The following is a 17,944-nucleotide window of genomic DNA, read 5'->3' on the forward strand; positions in this document are numbered from 1 at the left end:
CACCCCAACATACCTTTAATTGGCACACCCAAAGGTAGTGACATAATCATGCGCTTAAGGGTAATGCACTCATACATATAGAGAGCTAAAAGCACCCAAACCAAAGTATAGGGAGAAAAAAAGGGTGGAGGCCTCATTTATATTCTGTAGACACACAAAATATATAGATAGACCTGAGAGCCCACCATCGGGTAAAAGTTTGCCTAATTGTGGCCTTGGAACTTGATGGCACTGAAACATTAATGGTCCTATTTGCAAAGAGGTGTAGGGGCATTTCTTTAGGCTTGTACTCGGACGTTTAGAAAATTCCACCGGTGTAGGGTTTTAATCTGATAGAAGAACAGCGCGACGGGCACAGGGACTCCCATATCTAATTGAACAGAAGATTAAAGTTCAAATGTCGATGAATGATAATTATCTGGGGACCTAGCGATGTGCACTGCAGAAACAAAATTGCTACCGAGTTAATCATATAGCGCCCTCTTTAGGCACCTTTTGTTGCGGACTGATTAAACCAGGATAACTAAACTTGTGTAAGTCCTTTCCACGAAAATATAATATAAATACAAAATGAAATAGTTCAAAATGAACAGCTCTCGTCAACTAAGACTACACTCTCACCTTTATAGATAAAAATATATTAGAAACATATAATAAATTTGCTATGTTTAATCAAATGTTTTGATTGAGTAGTTTGAATGTTTAGCGTTGGTTGCATTCTGCATTCGAACACCTCAAAACTTTCTGTTTTCTCCAAAATATATCTAGGGTCATTCAGTGATTGTTACCTGGGGTCAGTTGTTACCAAGGCAACCGTTCATGGAAGCAAAATCAGTTTCAAGTGAATACAACACAAAAATACTAACGATTATGGCCCACCAACGGTCCCTTGAGCAAGACACTTGATTCTTAACAAGTTGAGAAGGATATGTGCATTCTGCAAAACACGAGCGCGAACTACTTTGCCTCTATTGGTCACGACCACAGAAATACATTTCTGCCACGTTTTCAAATAATGTCAAAATAAGTGTAAATTTAGGCATTCGAAGAAGAACAAAACGTAAACTATGGGGGAAATACCATATTTCACACACAAATAATTTAAAAATTACGTCATCATGTAGAACTTGGTGAAACATATTATGTGCCAAGTTTCTTAAAAATGTGTTGAGAACTTTGGGCGAAATACTGAACCGCCGATCTGTGGATGTGCATCCCGTTATTCCAAAAACAAATCCCCAGGCATGTTCGTGATATTGCCCTGCACGCTTGATTGCAAGCAACCTTGTTTAACAATGCACACAGTTAATAAAAATTAATTTTTGTGAGGGTTTATTTTTGTGCAGTTACGATAGACTGTCCTGCCCTTTCCGTGTAGCAATAAACTATGATGCCCTAAGACCGTGGAGCTATCTTTTGTATGGCTCCATACTAACTCTCAGTGTTTGTCTGATGGTATGATGCGTGTCGCCACTACTTTACACTAAAATCGAAACAACAATTGAATATGTCAAGGACAACATGGTTTTCAAGCGTAACCTTTCTATTTATTTGTCCTTTACTTGTTGTATCGTATGTTTCGGGGCCTTTCCTGGTATTTGTTAGGGGGGGCTGGTTCTGTTGTGCTTGTAGTAGTTTAACTGATGGTAATTTGTTCTTACCACCAAACTAAGTTATGGGAGTATAGTGCACAAACGGGTTCCCATAAACTAGAGAGTTTTACACAATATTGGGGGATCAGGTTGACTTAGCATGTTTCTTTCCCTGCCTTTCTAATCTGTGGACCCGGTTCGAATTCCATCTCATTAATTAAACAAAATCACGACCGTTTTTATTATACGCATAAATCCGTAACAAGTTTGTCATAGTGACAACTTTATTGGGAGAATAAGTATGACTTATGCTAATTCGTATGAAAAAATAAGTCATATAGCTAAATTGATGCTAACTCATGACCGAGATACAAAGTCAATATGTTGATATTTTATGCTAATTCAAATTGAGCTATAGTTATGAGTTGTGATAATTCATATTTATGAAATATTCACAATTATAAGCTTGTGTATGATTACTGCTAACTCATATTACGAGATATGCTTTATAAGTTATGATTTATGGTAATTCATAATTATGAGATATACTTAGTAGTGATTTGTGCTAATTTATAAAAGAGATATGCTGATTTGAGATATAAGTCATAATTATATGAATTATAACTGTGAATTTATTTTATGTGTGTTGAAAAAATGTGCGAGGGGAAACGGGAGAGTCGGGTCACGTTTCCACATAAAAGTTGTAGGAAATTAAAAACACACATGTCCAAAATTCACAATGACACCTATGTTCGACCCCGGCGTACAAGGCCTATTGGAGCCAATATAGTGTTCTGACCTAGAGTCTGTTTCAAGGTTACAAGGAACATTTTGTGCATGACTGAACCTTACAAAATACTTAATGAAAGGCATGTGACAAGTCTATTGACTGGGTTTATTTCTACGGGTAAAAAAACAGATGGCGTGATTTTGAAGGCGAGGTATATGTGCGTAATGGACTGCGCAAGGGACACGCTCGCTGTTCATGCCTGCCCGATGAGGGAGAACTGTATAAATTATAATCCCTAATCAGCCGCGTATGCTAACTAGTTGGGCATGATGTATGAGCACATACCTTCTGCTTGACGCATAGCTATGGGGTATATGTACTGTACAGTGTACGTACATACAAGGCTAGATTACTACTAGTGGGCACATAGCAAGGTCTCTGTAAAGGGTTGAACTATCGCCCTGTTCATATGTAGATAGGTCAATACATCTGAAGGCAGCTGAATTTCACCGGCAGAGAAAATGTCCGAGACACGGGGATTTCCACCGGTTACTCTTCCTCTGCAAGTGCCGTTGAACACGACGAAAGTACCCGTGGTGTACGCCTATGAGTTCGCCTTTGAACGGAGATTCGATCATGAGTGGGGTGTGGGCCTTTTCCAACAGTACTGGTCAGTGGGTATTCCCCTATGCAGTCTCTATGTTCTACTCATACTTGTGGGGCAGAGGATCATGAGGGACCGGCCGGCTTACGATCTCCGCCGGGCCCTAACGGCGTGGTCGGTCGGCCTGGCCATCTTCAGCTGGGTCGGACTGCTCCGTGGTTGGGAAGAAAGCTACTACATGGCTACTACCTACGGCCCTAAATCTATAGCGTGTGACTCGGTCGGCTTCATCGGGGCCAGCGGTCTGTGGGCCTGGCTCTTCGCTGCGAGCAAACTGGTCGAGTTGGGCGATACTGCGTTCATCGTACTACGAAAGCAGAAGTTGATCTTCCTTCATTGGTATCATCATATCACTGTACTATTGTACACCTGGTATAGTTATGGCTGCTACACCTCGACTGGGCGCTGTTTTCTGGTGATGAACTACACCGTCCATGCTTTCATGTATACCTACTATGCCCTTAAAGCATCCCGTTTGGTCAGGATTCCTCGTAAAGTCAACGTATGTATAACCATTTTGCAAATCATGCAAATGTTTATGGGGATTATCATCAATCTATACGCTCATCAGGTCCTAAAGAGCGGTGAGCCATGCGATGTCACCTGGAGAAATCTAGAGGTATCCTTCGTCATGTACCTTAGCTATTTCATGCTCTTCGCGAACTATTTCTACAGGGCTTACTTCGCTAAGCAACAGGAGAAACTTGCTGACAAGTCGGACATGCAACAGCCGAGAGGTCAACTCAACAATGGAGAAAAGAAGACGAACTAAAAAGTTGTCCAACAACTTTTGACAACAAACTTTCTACATCATGATTATGAATTTGTAATTTACATCATGCAATCTTATTGTTGGATTGCAGTTGACATTCTATACTTGGGTTTTAAATTTATATTGGTCCATTAATTTTACTTCTCCTTTATGTTGGTGGCTTTCTGACAGAGATGAATGTAATTTCACAAAGGATTCCATTCATTTTTGTACCACCATCATCAGACAATCAAGGCTGAAATACTATTGATTTATAGTTGTAACCTTCTGGTGTCAGAATGGGTACAGACTGGGTACATTCTTACGTACTCATGTTTTTTTTAAACCACTTTTGCAGTTTGAATTAATTGTCACAAATTTTATGTTTGGTTTATCTGCAGTAAGATATATTATTTAACACGACCAGTTTTCGTTCAATTTTGTAACCTATGTACCCGTAGGTGCCAGACCACTGTGCAAGTCTAGTCTCGCGCATTTTAATGATTACCAGGGACCTTGGATCCCAATGCATACAAAAGGATTGATGCGCACTTTGAACAGGGCGAAATTGCGCGAGTTGTGCGCAGTCTCCTATCCTTGTCTGGAGCCCCTTTTGGTCCAAGATGCGATTGGCCAAACTCCTAACAATAACAAGCACCAGACTATGTTTTGTTGGCGGTTTGGTTGAATGAATTATAGCATTTATGACATTGAAAGATAAGGCACGAGTAATATTTTTCAATTTGACCTTGGTCTCTATAAATTTGCTTTTCCTTCCGGCTTAACTTGTACAAGTCGTTCGCCCCCGATAAGCCCCTTAGTCAGAATCACGAGTTTATTTCAATCCAAATTTATAATCGGTTTACATGTGCAATTACTTAGTAAACACAATATAGTTTAAAAATAATTTGTAAAATAACATTTTATCAAAATTTGATGATTTTCTTTTGCGAATAGGCCTGTTTTCGTATCAGGGTTCCCAGATTATTATTACAGTGAAATTCCATGTTTTCCACAAGGACAAAATCAGGGTGTTTTCCATTACAAGTTCTTATGCTGTTTTGTACAGAAATCTATCGTTGTTTAAGAAGTTGTAGCAACCGGTCAGCGCCACAAATACATCGCAAACATTGGTTGTAGAGATTAAACTTCAGTTAACAATGTTCTCTGTTGTGTATGTAAAGATATGGTGTGTAAAATAAGTGAACTAGCAACAAGTACAAGTTGAAGGCCTAAAGACACCTGCTGGAACACAGACAGGAAAACCACTAAGGCCAAAACATGTCAAACAGGAACATGCTTTTCAATGTTCCAAATTATTGGATAGCAGTATTAGTCGGCCATTTTGAGGTGTGCCGGGTTTTATTTAGTCTGTTACATGTATAGGCCTTCACAGCTCTTTGATGAGGCACTGTGTGGAAATCCCTTCGTTTTGACCACTTGGGTAAAAAATCTTGTTCCGCAACACTGCAAATAACACTGTATGGACGTGTGCAAGTCTTTTGTTTTCAGATCCACACGGTGTTGCAGTGGCTGAGTGGATATTCTGTTGTTTTGAACACTTTCTACAAAACTTCTATTCCTAATTTTGTAAATAACACTGTGTGGACGTGTGTAAGCACACACAGTGTTTAAGTCCCTACATTATGTGGACTTTTTTGTTCTAAGGTCCACACTTCGTAGCGTTATAACACCCAAACCCAAAAGTTATCTACTATAGTGTCAACCATGTCTCAAAGAGGCGTATGCCAACTTCTTGACCTTCCACCAAAAAAAATCCATGAATATCTTAGATTATATTGTTAAATTCAAGGAATAGCTATAAACGGTGGGAACCCTGTACTATGGTCTGTTCAGCGAAGCGGCACAGTGTGTGCAGTGGGGCTTGACCGACTACAGTAATTAATAGTAGGTGTTATTGTTTCGAATATTGATATCAGTTTTTGGTATTGTTAAGAAAATTGTATACAAGTGTGACACAATTATTATGCAATAGATGTTTTTCTTCCTATAAATATACATATCTGTAGTATAAAATATGTAGGCTATGCCTCTTATGAGATGCATACATAGCATTTCTTTGAGTCGTTTTGATCAGTGGTGAATTATGGTACAAATCGACACTTTTTGAATTAGTCACTGATTTTTCTTCAAGTTATCACATTTTGATTTAAAGTGGTAGATTTGGATACCGACATTTTCTTTCTTTGACTAAAAAATGACTGTATTTTTCAGGTAATTTGTATAAATCGATAGATGCATGAATAGGTGTATGAGAAATTGACAGAAATGTAAAGAGTGAATTATATTTTTAGTATTCCTAGAATTTTCCTCGAGCTTAAACGTTCGTTCTGACCTCGGTATTGTTTATACGTTGTTTCCTACTTGTCAATAAAGTTGTTCATGTCTAGAACAATCGATAAATTAGAATAATCAATAGACTGATCACGAAAATCAGAATAAAATAATCGATGTATAAGCCAAGCACATTGACTGAAACTAGTGAATGTGTACCATATCATTATGCATCAACTGTTTTGTTCGATTTAAAATAAAGATTATTGTATAGAAATTGTTTTGTACCTCTAAGTATTTTCTTGGCTGATTATCAATAAAAATTAATATTTTGGTAAAAATTGTTATGCTATTTACAACATAACTATCAATACACAAATATTTTAAGGTGTTGTTACCTTAAGTGACATTATTTATGTTTTGCTAGGTTTAGAACACATTAGATCTAGTTTTAGATCACATGATTAGAAACTGCACTGGACTGGACTAAATTCTACTTTTAAATAAATAAATAAATAAATTAACAACTTTTACCCAAACAAAAGGTGTCATGTTTGAGAATTTAATTTACCAGGCGGACGTGACAATTTTTAAATTCAGATTAATGTTTGATATATCCATCCCTGAAGCTACCATAAATGGGTATGTATACTGGGGCAATAGCTTCACCAATGACCCCAGCAATACAATGCAATCTTGGGTTGCCGGGGTGGGTCGCATGTTGACGTAACTGTTGCTCACCCTTAGCAAGGAAACACCTTTATCATTCATAAATGATTTATAAAATAATGGAAGCTGCAAATCCCAGTCATTATTATCAAAAGCGTGATTGTCAATAGGGTTGTCCTTCAGCTGATTTGGGTATTGATTCTGAGATACCCCAAAGCATTGTTGCAAAGGCAAAGGTCGCGATTACGGTAGACTTGTCCAAGTCCCTCAAAAGCACTGGACACGTTTGGTGATTTGATTACTAAAAATACGTGTTAGCATAAAAAAAAACTTGGTTATAACAAGCAACGGAGACGCTGTTGGTGGCATAAAACATTGTGAGAAACGGCTTCTTCTGAAGTTAATTGCTCACTAAAATAATATTTGAATCTGAGAAAGAATTTAAACCTGGAAAACCCCTACAGGGAAGTCGAGGTGCGTTAGATAAAGAGGGGTTATTCGAAAGCATTAGAGTATTCATTGTGTGTGAGAGAGGGTGTACATGCCGGGGTGCCAGCGACACACAGAGATAAGATGTGCTCAGGAGAGGTTTGTGCTCAGGAAAGGTTTGTGCTCAGGAGAGGTTTGTAACGAGGGACCGGTGGGTGTGTACTTGGTTGTGTGTGCGCCAATTTCGATCCAACTTAGTGTAACCATAGTGTAACCCATGTCTAGTCAATAACCCTCACACAACCCCACCCACCAGGAAACGCCCCTGGTGACAACATTGGGCGTAACCCATTGGGCGTACCCCTTCAACGACAAACTAGTATGCACTGTAGTAGTATATATCACAGATATTTTGTGTCAGTGAAAATGTTATTACGCAATCCGTATACATTCTTTCAAATACACAATGCATGCCCTAAATGGTAATCAAGTTATCTTTTATCGAAAACACAATCCCTTTAACTTCTTCAAAATACACAGCTTTGGATCTTCGTACGCAGTATCTGCCCTAATTGATAATCAAGGGAATCCGTTATCGAAGACAATGGGAAATGACTAATACAAGTCTACCTTTGATCTTTGTCACGCACGTCCTTGTGACATGGGGTTGTGGGGTGGTCGCGGAAATTGGGTCGGGGGTAATGACAGAGCCCCGCCCCTGGCTGACAAGGTAATAGGATTATAGACAACAAAAAATACTTTGATTTAGTTTCAGATTATAACGATTAAATAAGTTTATTAACCCTGTTTCAAATCAATGAACAGCGCAATGATTTGTGCACAGCCACAATCACCGGGGTACACTTTCATCTCGCCCCAACAAAGTTGCCCCCGACAAAGTCGCCCCCAGCAAGCTCGCCAACTCCATGAACAAACTTGCCCTCTACAACGTCGCCCCAAAAAGCCCCCCCCCCAAGTCGCCTCCTAACAAAGACACAAAATGAACAACATAATATTAAGTAACTGCTTTGCAGATCTCCTATTCGACAAACTTAAACACTTCATTCACAATTGACACAGCGAGTGTAAACTGATAAATAAAATAAAGATAACTGCTACGTCGGTGGTTTTCAAACTGGGACACGAAAAAAAAACGTGTGGGGGCTACTCAGGTCCAAGGATTGTGGCTTCTTAGCACATTTTGCATTGTTGAGTTTTTAGTCTGGTAACACAAACGGCTGTCAAGCGTAACTTTTGTTTTGCCTACGGTTAGCAGCCTTTACGAAATAGAACTTCTGCTATTAATGTCTACCCCGTAAGCAGAAACCGTCTGCTAATAATAGAGACTTCTGGGGTATTTAGTGTGTACGCGCCTATAATACTCTCGGCCAATGATAAGACTTCATTTGACCTCAAAGAGGGCGCTGTTTACGAACCGGGTTTTTATCACCGATCTTTAGTCCTATTTGAAACGAAGACTTTGACACTGAATGGGTACCGGGTTTTGATTGTTAAACGTATATTTGAAGTCGGTGGACGCAATTTTGAAACTCGCATGACAGCACGTGTTCAACGCGTGCCGTGCATATCCTAATTTGCAGAAGAAGTATGCAATTAATAAATAACTTAAAACAATGGTTAGGGAATCGTTTGTTTGTTGTAATCCTATAAAAAAATCAACCGTGAAAATTTAGTCTCAAAAGGTTGTGGTCGCAAATTTTATATAAATAGCCTATGTCCACACATGAATAATAATCATTATAGGAATACACGCTTTTTTTATTACCGTAGATTTCAGAGTTAATACCGAACGTATACATACCATGAAATGGACATCAATTAGGGAAAAGTGTCGTTGATGAAAAACACTCAACTATGCAAAGATATTATCACGGAGTTATGTATACTAATTTCGCTTATTTTGGGGTCAAATATAACCAAGACACACATTTATGGTAGAATAAGTCAAATTTTATTCCAGATTTAAATACTATAACAAACACATCTTCCAATAGTTGTTCCTTTTCAAATTGGATAAATGAAGGAAGTGTAAGCCATGATCCCATGAATAAAGAACCATATCGATCCCACCTCATGTTCTTATCGCAAGGCATATTGGGAACATAGGCCTATACATCTTGGAATGAAGAAGACCCGTGTTCACAAATTAATACGAAACACGAAAAAGTATTACTGTACATTCGTTTACAATACAAACGAAGTGTGATCCAGAACTTATTTATTCCAAATATTTATTCTTGCAGACAAGTTCATTTGTGATTCACATAATTCACTTGTAATTTCCCACATAAAAAATAAATAAATAACAGGTGAACAATTGCATCCTCTATGGCAAATAAAAAAGATGGTGTAAATTTTTACAAGATTTGACATTTTCTTCCGTTGAGCTGTGTACTAAAAGTGCCTGCATGAAGACTGAGCTCTGTGGTTAAGATTGTGTGAACAAAACACGTGACGTGAGGATTAACATATATCTCAAGGAAACTACATAATATTTAGTGGTGTTAAACTAACTGTTAGACAGCTGGAGATAAACGACGTATAACCCTTTGGTTGTTTCTTAAATATAAACAAAAATCATAACAAATCACACACTGCTATTCTCATAATAGTACTAAACTTATAACAAGTCATGTGGTCTTGAGAAAACATTTTAAAGAGGAATGTGATGAAAATACAAAGAATTGCAGTTTAATTCTAGTCTTGTCATGTGTTTTAGCTACAAATTTGAGCTACAAGTCGTTAGGTTTTATGAATTTTCCAAAGAAATCCAGCTGCATCGTTGAGTGTACGGTTTGGAATTTTCAGCCAATATTCAAATCCTTAACATTCTGAACAACACCATCTGGCACCTCCTCAAAATTGTGCTGAAGTCCTACAACCTAATTCTAAATGCTCTCTCAAAATACCTAACATTACTGTCCCACCACCTTTATTGTTCTGGGAAAAAAAACTTAGAAAATTACTCAATTAAACGTCAATACTGAAAAAAATAATAACATAAATTTTGTTGACATTTTGCATCATTCTGATTTAAGTTGATGCTTTGGCCGTTTAGACCTGAGAAATGCAGCGACGTAAAAACTACCAAAAAGATAAATCATCGTCATACAGAAGAATATAGAATAGCCGCAGAAACCATGATACCGGTAACCAACCGTGCAGTGCACCAGTATGATGAAGAATTGCGCAATCTGTAGTTGGGTCATTTGTTTCTTCCATGAGGGCGGGCTATCTGGACTTGCTGCGCACCGTCCATAGTAGAAGTAAAGACAAACGTGTATGAGCGAGTTTAGACCAAGGGAGAAAGCGACGGCCGCCCATGGCGTTAAGAGGTACGAGAACTCCGCGAGGTTGATCATACTGCCGTGGTGATACACGTGAAGAAATGAAATCTGCCGTCGTTTATGGCGTAGAATCATAAAGACGGTGTCTAGAAGCTCAATGTATTTGGCTATGCGGTAGAGTAGGAAGGCTTGCTTGAGTACCGGTGTAGATTCCATGCGAAATACAGACCCGGCGTCGTACATACCGTAAGCGAACATGGCGAAGGTAAAGACGCTGAGTAGACTACACGCATAGTTATACACCACCAGAATCTACAGCAAAATACAATCGTTACGTTCAATTTAGTTCTTGATTTTGATGTACATATTCACTATGTACACACCTTTACCGATGCACTTTTTCCTTTATAATAAAAAAAATAAAATGTCAGGGTTATTGGGGAGATGACATGGCTTTATTTCACCTAGCGCATCGTTTACTTACCGGTCTCAGGGACATGGGTTTAGAGATCTTTTGATAAAGCGGAGATAACAGCACCATCAGTAGATACCCGACCATAATGCCAAATGAATACAGGTGGATAAAGGTGTTTAATACTTTCTGTAACCCCATGATTGCACGTTGCCGTTGCCGTTAGTCCTGCTTGTCCTGACGGGAAAAGAAAACAGTTGAAATTGAATATTTAAACTCATTTGTTTCAAAATAATGTGGTAGCTGGAAACATGAGTGCTGTGTCCTACGCAAAGCGGTCTCCAGGAGATTCTGGTTAAATAAAAGAAGGCAGCTTGAATCTGTGACTGAGAGCCATGTGTTATTTAAAGAGTAACTAAGCACAAAAAATTTTTGCTTACAATACCAGACAGAAAGGTTTACCAGCCGAAAATTAACCCCTTAAAATACAATCTGTACTGTACCTTGCCTATTTTTGCCCAGCAGAAAACGTTTTAAAATTTAAGCAATATGTTCTGTTTAAGCATCTTAATGAAATTAATCCATGGCATAATGGCTTCAGGATCTGCCAGAGTGCCAGCATCCTTTGTCTACAAAGTCGGTATGTCAACTGTCGATGTCAATACAAATTTAATTAGCAGATTCATCAATTATTCATATTCAATATAGCGCAAGGACCAGATCATCCAGATGGCAGCCAATTGTAAAACTTTATTAAATATTTTAATAATTAATTAAGCCTACGTAACCGAGGAAACACATGGACATGTAAACAACACCCTTAGATAACAAAAAAGTGAGTTTATTGTTGAGAGTTAATGCAAAGCAAACCACAGGAAATACTTGACCGGCAGAAGCGAGCTGACATTGACAACGTCACCTGACAAGCACGGCCGGGATGGGGCGTTGCACTGTCCCTTGCCGCTGGACTGGTGGTAGGGTTAATGAACTCAAAGTCAAATTATTACGCTCGAGCCTAATGGATAATTTTCATGATTTCAATTTCAAACGGATCTATCTGTCCCTTTATCTTACCTTTATTCAACGGCTTCAGCGTAAGTGTAGAATACTTGGAGCAGTTGAGGGAGGATTTAGAGTTCGTCCCGTCAAAAACAAAAACCACTCAATGTACACCATGACACATGTTGTGCGACTCCCTGACTCCCTGACTTTGGTCTAACAGCAAATTAACCACCAAAGGCGGGGTCTGACTATAGAATCTATTTTGTTAACAGAGGGCGCTCAACCTCCAAAATAACTGCTGCAAGAGGGCCGCTTGACTTTTAGTATTAGTAATTCCATCTTAGAATTGTTGTAATTTTCCACCTAGGCTTTCACCTCCCTTTAACCCTGAATAGCGTGGGTGTAGAGATTTGGTGGGAACCAATTTTTCCTATAATGTTGTCATTGGTCAGCTAAACAATGGAGGTTTCGAGAATAAAAGCAACTTCAGAAGTTCGAAGTTTTGCGAGCAAAATTCAAATATTAATGTTATGCTCTAGTTACAAACATCACCGAGCCATCTTCCATAGAATTACAGCTAAACAGTAGAAATGAGAACTACCATGTTGGCTTGACATCAGAGTGACGTTAGTCGCCCTGTACAATGTAGTGCACAGATTGACCAATGAGCGACCACTTTTCACCTCTAGCCGACCAGGGCGCTATACTCAGATGACATTTTGCAACAGGTTTCAATTCACACCAACAAAAAAGGTTGTTCCTTGGTGCTTGAACTTTCGAAATGATTTTTAACCTCTATGTGAACCGGTCTGTTTGTGTGTTTTCTATTTGAAAGGGTGACTGCTTCACGACGTTCTGTTTTTCTCTTGCTCTCATGAGTTTGTTATCACATTTGTCCCAATTCACCCTTTGATTCACACTGACAGTGCTGTAAGAAATCATTATCAGTCGACTCTCATCTAATCTATAATTGTTTTTATGCATGCGGTTGCTTGCATGCTTGACGGTTCATAGTTTTATACCTGTCTCTGTATTGTTAGTTTCATTTAGTTTTGGCAGATTAGCGGAGGGACAGTTGACAAACGGTTAGCGTACTCTTAGTAGGCCAGCAACCCAATCAAAATTTCAGGCACGACCGTAGTCTTTTGTCAAGCTCGCGGCTTGGTTTGCCAGCTTCACAGAACCACGAAAGTCTTGACAAAAATGCAGAGTCTTTTCTCGAAGGTTAAAACGGCTAGAGTACAATTACAAACTTATCACACCATTACTTTGATGATACCTTTTTCCGCAACCCCTTTTGGGATCGTGGTGTGCAGGAATTCAACGGCAACGCTGCGAACTTTGACAACATGTAGTGGTTGACAAATTACGGGACTCCTTCGCTTTGCAATTATATCTTTCTTTCTTTCAAGCCTATTTCACCCCATTGCAAGAGGAAAGTCTCTTCACCGATGTGCTGTCTGGAAGCAAATTATTACTTTCTGTCAAATCGTAAAGTGCGTCATTGGAAACGGGCCAATGCTCTCACGAACTCCAGAAGGTATTGTAAGGAAGCAGTGGGCGACGTTTCCGTGGGACGAGGCGGGGAGGTTTAACACGACAATGAAAATCTCTACAACAATGGTAAACACAAATTACATTCTGGGTAACTGGCTGAACGGTAAAAATAACTGCAAAACTTTGGCAACTATCTAATTTGGTAAAATCTAATTTTGTGCATTTTGTCTGTTTTGTGGAGAAAACTTTCCTGGGTCAAAGTGACCCATTAATGATCTGCCGAGTCACCTATTGACGTGACCCTGCAATGCGAGTCAAGATACCTGAATGAGCATGACTCTCCAAATATGTTAATTTGTTTTTCTTCCAAAACCACACTTTCATATTCCTTTAAAGTTAGATAGTCCCTTTTATACAGTCTCGATTGTTTCCTTGATAACTCGTGTTCCTTCAATAGTTAGGATCACAATACTTAACAGTACTTCGACTTCATAAAAAAAGTCTTAACGACTTCTTATTAAAGGCCTTAACTACTTCAATCCCTTCCAAAATGTTTCCACAAGATTCTGTCAGCCCCAACCCTCCCCGCAAGGGGGCATCTTAGGGGGCGGAAAGCATCACTCCGCACCCATCTCTCAAAATCTGCCCTCGCTCAAGCTCAAGTTCACTATTGTTGATAAGTTCTGTTCTAGATAGTTTGGGCTTCTTCGTGAAATAAGATTGTTATTTATTAGATAAGAGGTTCCCGCAGTAGACAATTTATACACATCGAGACAAAAAATATATATATTAAACAACTCACAAATCATGAATTGAAGTGTAAAAACACACAGGATGGATTGCTCGTGACCGTTCAAAGGTGACTAACTTGGAGACAGTTTCTATTTTTATTTTTGTTAGCGGCAACGTCAGATACAGAGAGTTTTACAATGATTTACGTCAGCTAGAAACTGGAAGATAGCTTCGGTTGGCAAAATGCCAACCCTCCCTTCACCCGTCACATGATCATAAGACACCAATCAGGGACGACTTATTGGACACCCCCAAAAAGTGACATTAAAAATACCTTATCTCATCGTGGTTATAAAAACCATTTGCGTCTCTGAGTTTTCACCACTTTATGATCTACTGACTTTCCTCCAGACCAAGTTAGCAGTTTTTTGCAGCGGTACTTTTTGGGCAAGATGGTTTACTTTCTTCAAGTTTGGCTAGTTCTGGCTCTTCTCGCAGTGGCTTGGCCAGCAAGTCTGCCGATAGCACAGGAGTGCAACTGCGACGCAACCGAATACAAAGGTAAACAAGAGAAATACCAACATTTGGAACTTTGTTTGTTTGTCTGTTTGTTTGTTTGTTTGTTTGTTAAACCACTAAAAGATTTTCCGTTGGATGGCCTTGTCACAATTCTCTGTGGATTTTTGTGGACAATTTCATTTCAAAATGTGGTCGCGTATTTTATTTTGCCGAAATGTGGGGCAGAAATGGCCTCATTACAGGAAGAATAATCCGTTGATGGAATAAGCAATCTAGAAAAGGTTTCCGATAAAAACGGTCTCAGAATATAATTTGGAGGGATAAAAATCAAAATCTTTTTCCATAACCACATTACTTCGAAGTGAAATGATTTACAAAATGCTTTACACTATCAAAAGCTGCTGTACTTTTACCCAAGTATGTTTAGAGTACTGCCAATAATTTTAAGAGTTAAAACCAAACTTTTTAATCACAATGTTTCATGTAGAAATGGTCACTCGATTGTCCCTTCTTGAAGCAAGTGTCTCTAGTCTTAAGACGATTGTCTTCAGATTGAAACAAGAAACTAACAAGATGAAGAAGCTGACTCTGGTCTCTCTGAATGTTGCTCTGACTCCTGAAGAGGATCAATGTAAACAGTCGCAGGAACTGTACCATCTTATTGAAGGTAAACATCTTAATCTTAATCAAGACGTGTCGTGGCGAGAAGTAGTGTATAAACCAAGACTTGGGAAAAGGGTATCAACTGTGCTAAAAGCTGGGTGTCCATATTGTTCACTTACAATACATTTGTTAAATGGCAGCTTACCGCTGCCTTGTTGTTGATTTCTAATCATACTTTACCTAATGGACCAACCTCGTCACAAACCCCCAAAACAGTTCCCTCACCCTGCCTGATCAATAAAGACAAGATATGTCATTGGCTTAGAGTTGTGTGCATCGCGTACACATGTGCACGTTTCCATTGTTTTACATCAAAGATGGCGGCCACGTCTGTTTCTAGTCAATACATGTTATTGTTGTTAATTTCCAATCATACTTTGTCTGAAAGATCAACCTCGTATCCCTGTCTGTACCTCCAGGTCTTTCTATCCACATTGGTGTTGGACATGGATCGTGCGAGTTAATGGGAACGATCCAGTACCCTGCCGTATCGTGCAAGAACCTGATGGAGACGTGCCAACAGCCTAGTGGGTTGTATTTCGTGCAAGGATCAGCTTCTTCACAAGTAATGATACATTTTCATTTCTCCATAATAATCCTGTTTATGAACAGTTGCATTGCGATTTCAAGAGGATTTTCTTTTTTAACAAATGCAAATCTCTTTGCCAAAGGCCAAATATAGACACTCCAGGCTCTCCCAAAGAACTTGGGAACACGATCAGTTCCTAACACTTGTTATACCAAAAACATACGTTCGTCATAATTTTATTTTTTGATTGCCAAAAATCTGGAATATTTCCTCGGGAAAAATAGTGCGGAGTTCAACTTCAAACCGGCGGCATCGAGGGTGAGGTGCCATGAGCGTCGCCGAAAAATGGCATTTCATGATGGATTAGTAAAAAATTACAAATATCCCACAGGCCGGTGGACATCGTTTCATATCCTGGCTGAAATCACTCAACTTCCACGAAGTAAGTGCCTCTTAACCGTTGGCCTTTTTCCATAATATAGGTGTACTGTTTGATGGACGAATTCGGAGGCGGCTGGACACGTTTTGGAAAGGGCGGCATGGAATCGACATGGAACTACAGGGACGAGGATGAAACCGAGATCAACCTCGATCTCATCTCACCCCAAGACATCAAAATGATCAAGGTGTCTGACTTCAACACCTTTAAAATTTTCACAGATGTGGAGTTTTATCTTCAAGCCGAAGATTCGTCGAATCCATCCACCTTGATCGCATTAACTCTGCCGTCGCTCGAACCCAAATCTATTAGCATTGGACAAGGACGGGATCACACCCACTTGGAGTTGACGGAGGAAGGTTGGTTCATTGATTCGATTTTCCCGCCTTTATTTTCCAGCCATTTTCACACTCGTGCTAGCAGACTCCGTTTTCTTCACAGGGCTTTAGTTAGCAGTTGGATTTTATAAAATAGTTCCGGTATTTACGCCATATATCTATATTCTCTCTTTTCAGGCGATCGTCTTGCTTGTCGTTCCGGGACAGCCATTTTGACTCGGTGTGGAGAGGGGAATTTACCGCCGATCGACAAGCCGTCTAAGCCGCTCGTGCTAATCTCAGTATTCTTCGGTCCCCGAGCGGTAGGCCAGGGAGCCGATGGGACCCACGGCTGGGCAAGGAATCGCTACACGTGGTCGGGCTCTTATTATTACCTATTGGCCAAGTAGGAATGAAAATTATATTTATGTGGGATTTGCTGTAAAAATCATTTATTATACATAATTGCAATTTCCTAATACCCTTTCCATAACTTTTTAGTGTTTCTTATATTTTGTAATAGCCTATTGTTGATGTAAACATATATTTGTACAACTTACTCTCAGTTTATGATTTCAAATGAATGTTACGATTAGCCAAACGTTTTTCAATTTTCCTGCCAAATCTACTATTCTGGTTATTTTTTGTTTGGCCCCGACAAAAGCAACAACATTGTTTGTTCGTCCAAAGAAAGTCGATTTTGTTTTGTTTTGAATAATTAACCAATTATATTCGTGTGTTTGGGTACAATAAACCCAATTTGGTAGGCCTAGAGTCAGAAAAAAAACACAACACTTTCACTGGATTCAACTTTGTGAGTTTCCAAGAACATGTATTGGGGACGTAAAGCCGTTGGTCCCACGTGTTATATAAGGCATGTAAAATAACCCAGTGTACTTATCGAAAAGAGAAGGGGTTCGCCCAGCTAGGTGTTCCTGGCTGTGGCTGGTTTTTGTCCACACTTCTTCTAAAATGTACAAACAGCTCAACAGATACTTAAAACATGAAAGATTTCTCGCAAAAATATATAGTTGCAAAAAAAATCAAATATTATAAACTGCAAGTGAAACTGACTGGGTAAATTAAAAAAACATGGCGCTCTACTACGTATATAGTTCCTGAGACTTAATAAATACAAATAATCTTTAAATACTGTTATGAATAATGTGTGTATAATTTATACGGCTGCCGACCCGTTGGGTAGGCTGAGTGAGTGAGTTCAACCATTGCTCAACCATTGCTTCCTACCATTCCATGTTCCTACTATATAGATAGTTTAGCTGAATCGGTTTTACAACATACATTTTAGCACAATGACTTCGGACAAATTACACTAAATAGGCCTAGTCATAGAAAAGTCAAGACTCAGAACTCTTCCAAGTTCTCATTTTCAGTG

At 39.1% G+C, this 17,944-nt stretch overlaps 2 protein-coding genes and 1 pseudogene across 2 annotated transcripts; 2 read left to right on the forward strand and 1 right to left on the reverse strand.

Annotated features, from left to right (window-relative positions):
• Window positions 1-2,658: 2,658 nt before the first annotated feature.
• On the forward strand, window positions 2,659-6,576 carry LOC139953252 (very long chain fatty acid elongase 6 pseudogene; annotated as a pseudogene).
• A 2,462-nt stretch (window positions 6,577-9,038) lies between these two features.
• On the reverse strand, window positions 9,039-12,073 carry LOC139953022 (very long chain fatty acid elongase 5-like). The gene is made up of 3 exons (XM_071952411.1): window positions 11,925-12,073; window positions 10,923-11,087; window positions 9,039-10,750 (listed from the first exon to the last, which is right to left on the reverse strand). The coding sequence occupies exons 2-3, from the start codon at window positions 11,049-11,051 to the stop codon at window positions 10,175-10,177; spliced, it is 705 nt and encodes a 234-aa protein (XP_071808512.1). The 5' UTR covers window positions 11,052-11,087; window positions 11,925-12,073; the 3' UTR covers window positions 9,039-10,174.
• A 2,352-nt stretch (window positions 12,074-14,425) lies between these two features.
• Window positions 14,426-17,698, forward strand: LOC139953046 (echinolectin 1-like). Its single transcript, XM_071952441.1, has 5 exons — window positions 14,426-14,642; window positions 15,088-15,267; window positions 15,683-15,828; window positions 16,275-16,590; window positions 16,747-17,698. The coding sequence occupies exons 1-5, from the start codon at window positions 14,534-14,536 to the stop codon at window positions 16,956-16,958; spliced, it is 963 nt and encodes a 320-aa protein (XP_071808542.1). The 5' UTR covers window positions 14,426-14,533; the 3' UTR covers window positions 16,959-17,698.
• The last annotated feature ends 246 nt before the right edge of the window (window positions 17,699-17,944 follow it).

This window comes from Asterias amurensis, chromosome 21, assembly GCF_032118995.1.
Source record: "Asterias amurensis chromosome 21, ASM3211899v1".
NCBI classification, from domain to species: Eukaryota; Metazoa; Echinodermata; class Asteroidea; order Forcipulatida; family Asteriidae; genus Asterias; species Asterias amurensis.

Bases quoted from the DNA above. Each gene is read 5' to 3' on its own strand.
- LOC139953046 (XM_071952441.1), top strand. From the start codon at position 14,534: ATGGTTTACTTTCTTCAAGTTTGGCTAGTTCTGGCTCTTCTCGCAGTG. The intron at 14,643-15,087 runs GTAAACAAGAGA...TGTTTCATGTAG, and splicing joins CGACGCAACCGAATACAAAG to AAATGGTCACTCGATTGTCC. The intron at 15,829-16,274 runs GTAATGATACAT...TCCATAATATAG, and splicing joins AAGGATCAGCTTCTTCACAA to GTGTACTGTTTGATGGACGA.
- LOC139953022 (XM_071952411.1), bottom strand. From the start codon at position 11,051: ATGGGGTTACAGAAAGTATTAAACACCTTTATCCACCTGTATTCATTT. The intron at 10,751-10,922 runs GTAAGTAAACGA...ATTTTGCTGTAG, and splicing joins AACCCATGTCCCTGAGACCG to ATTCTGGTGGTGTATAACTA.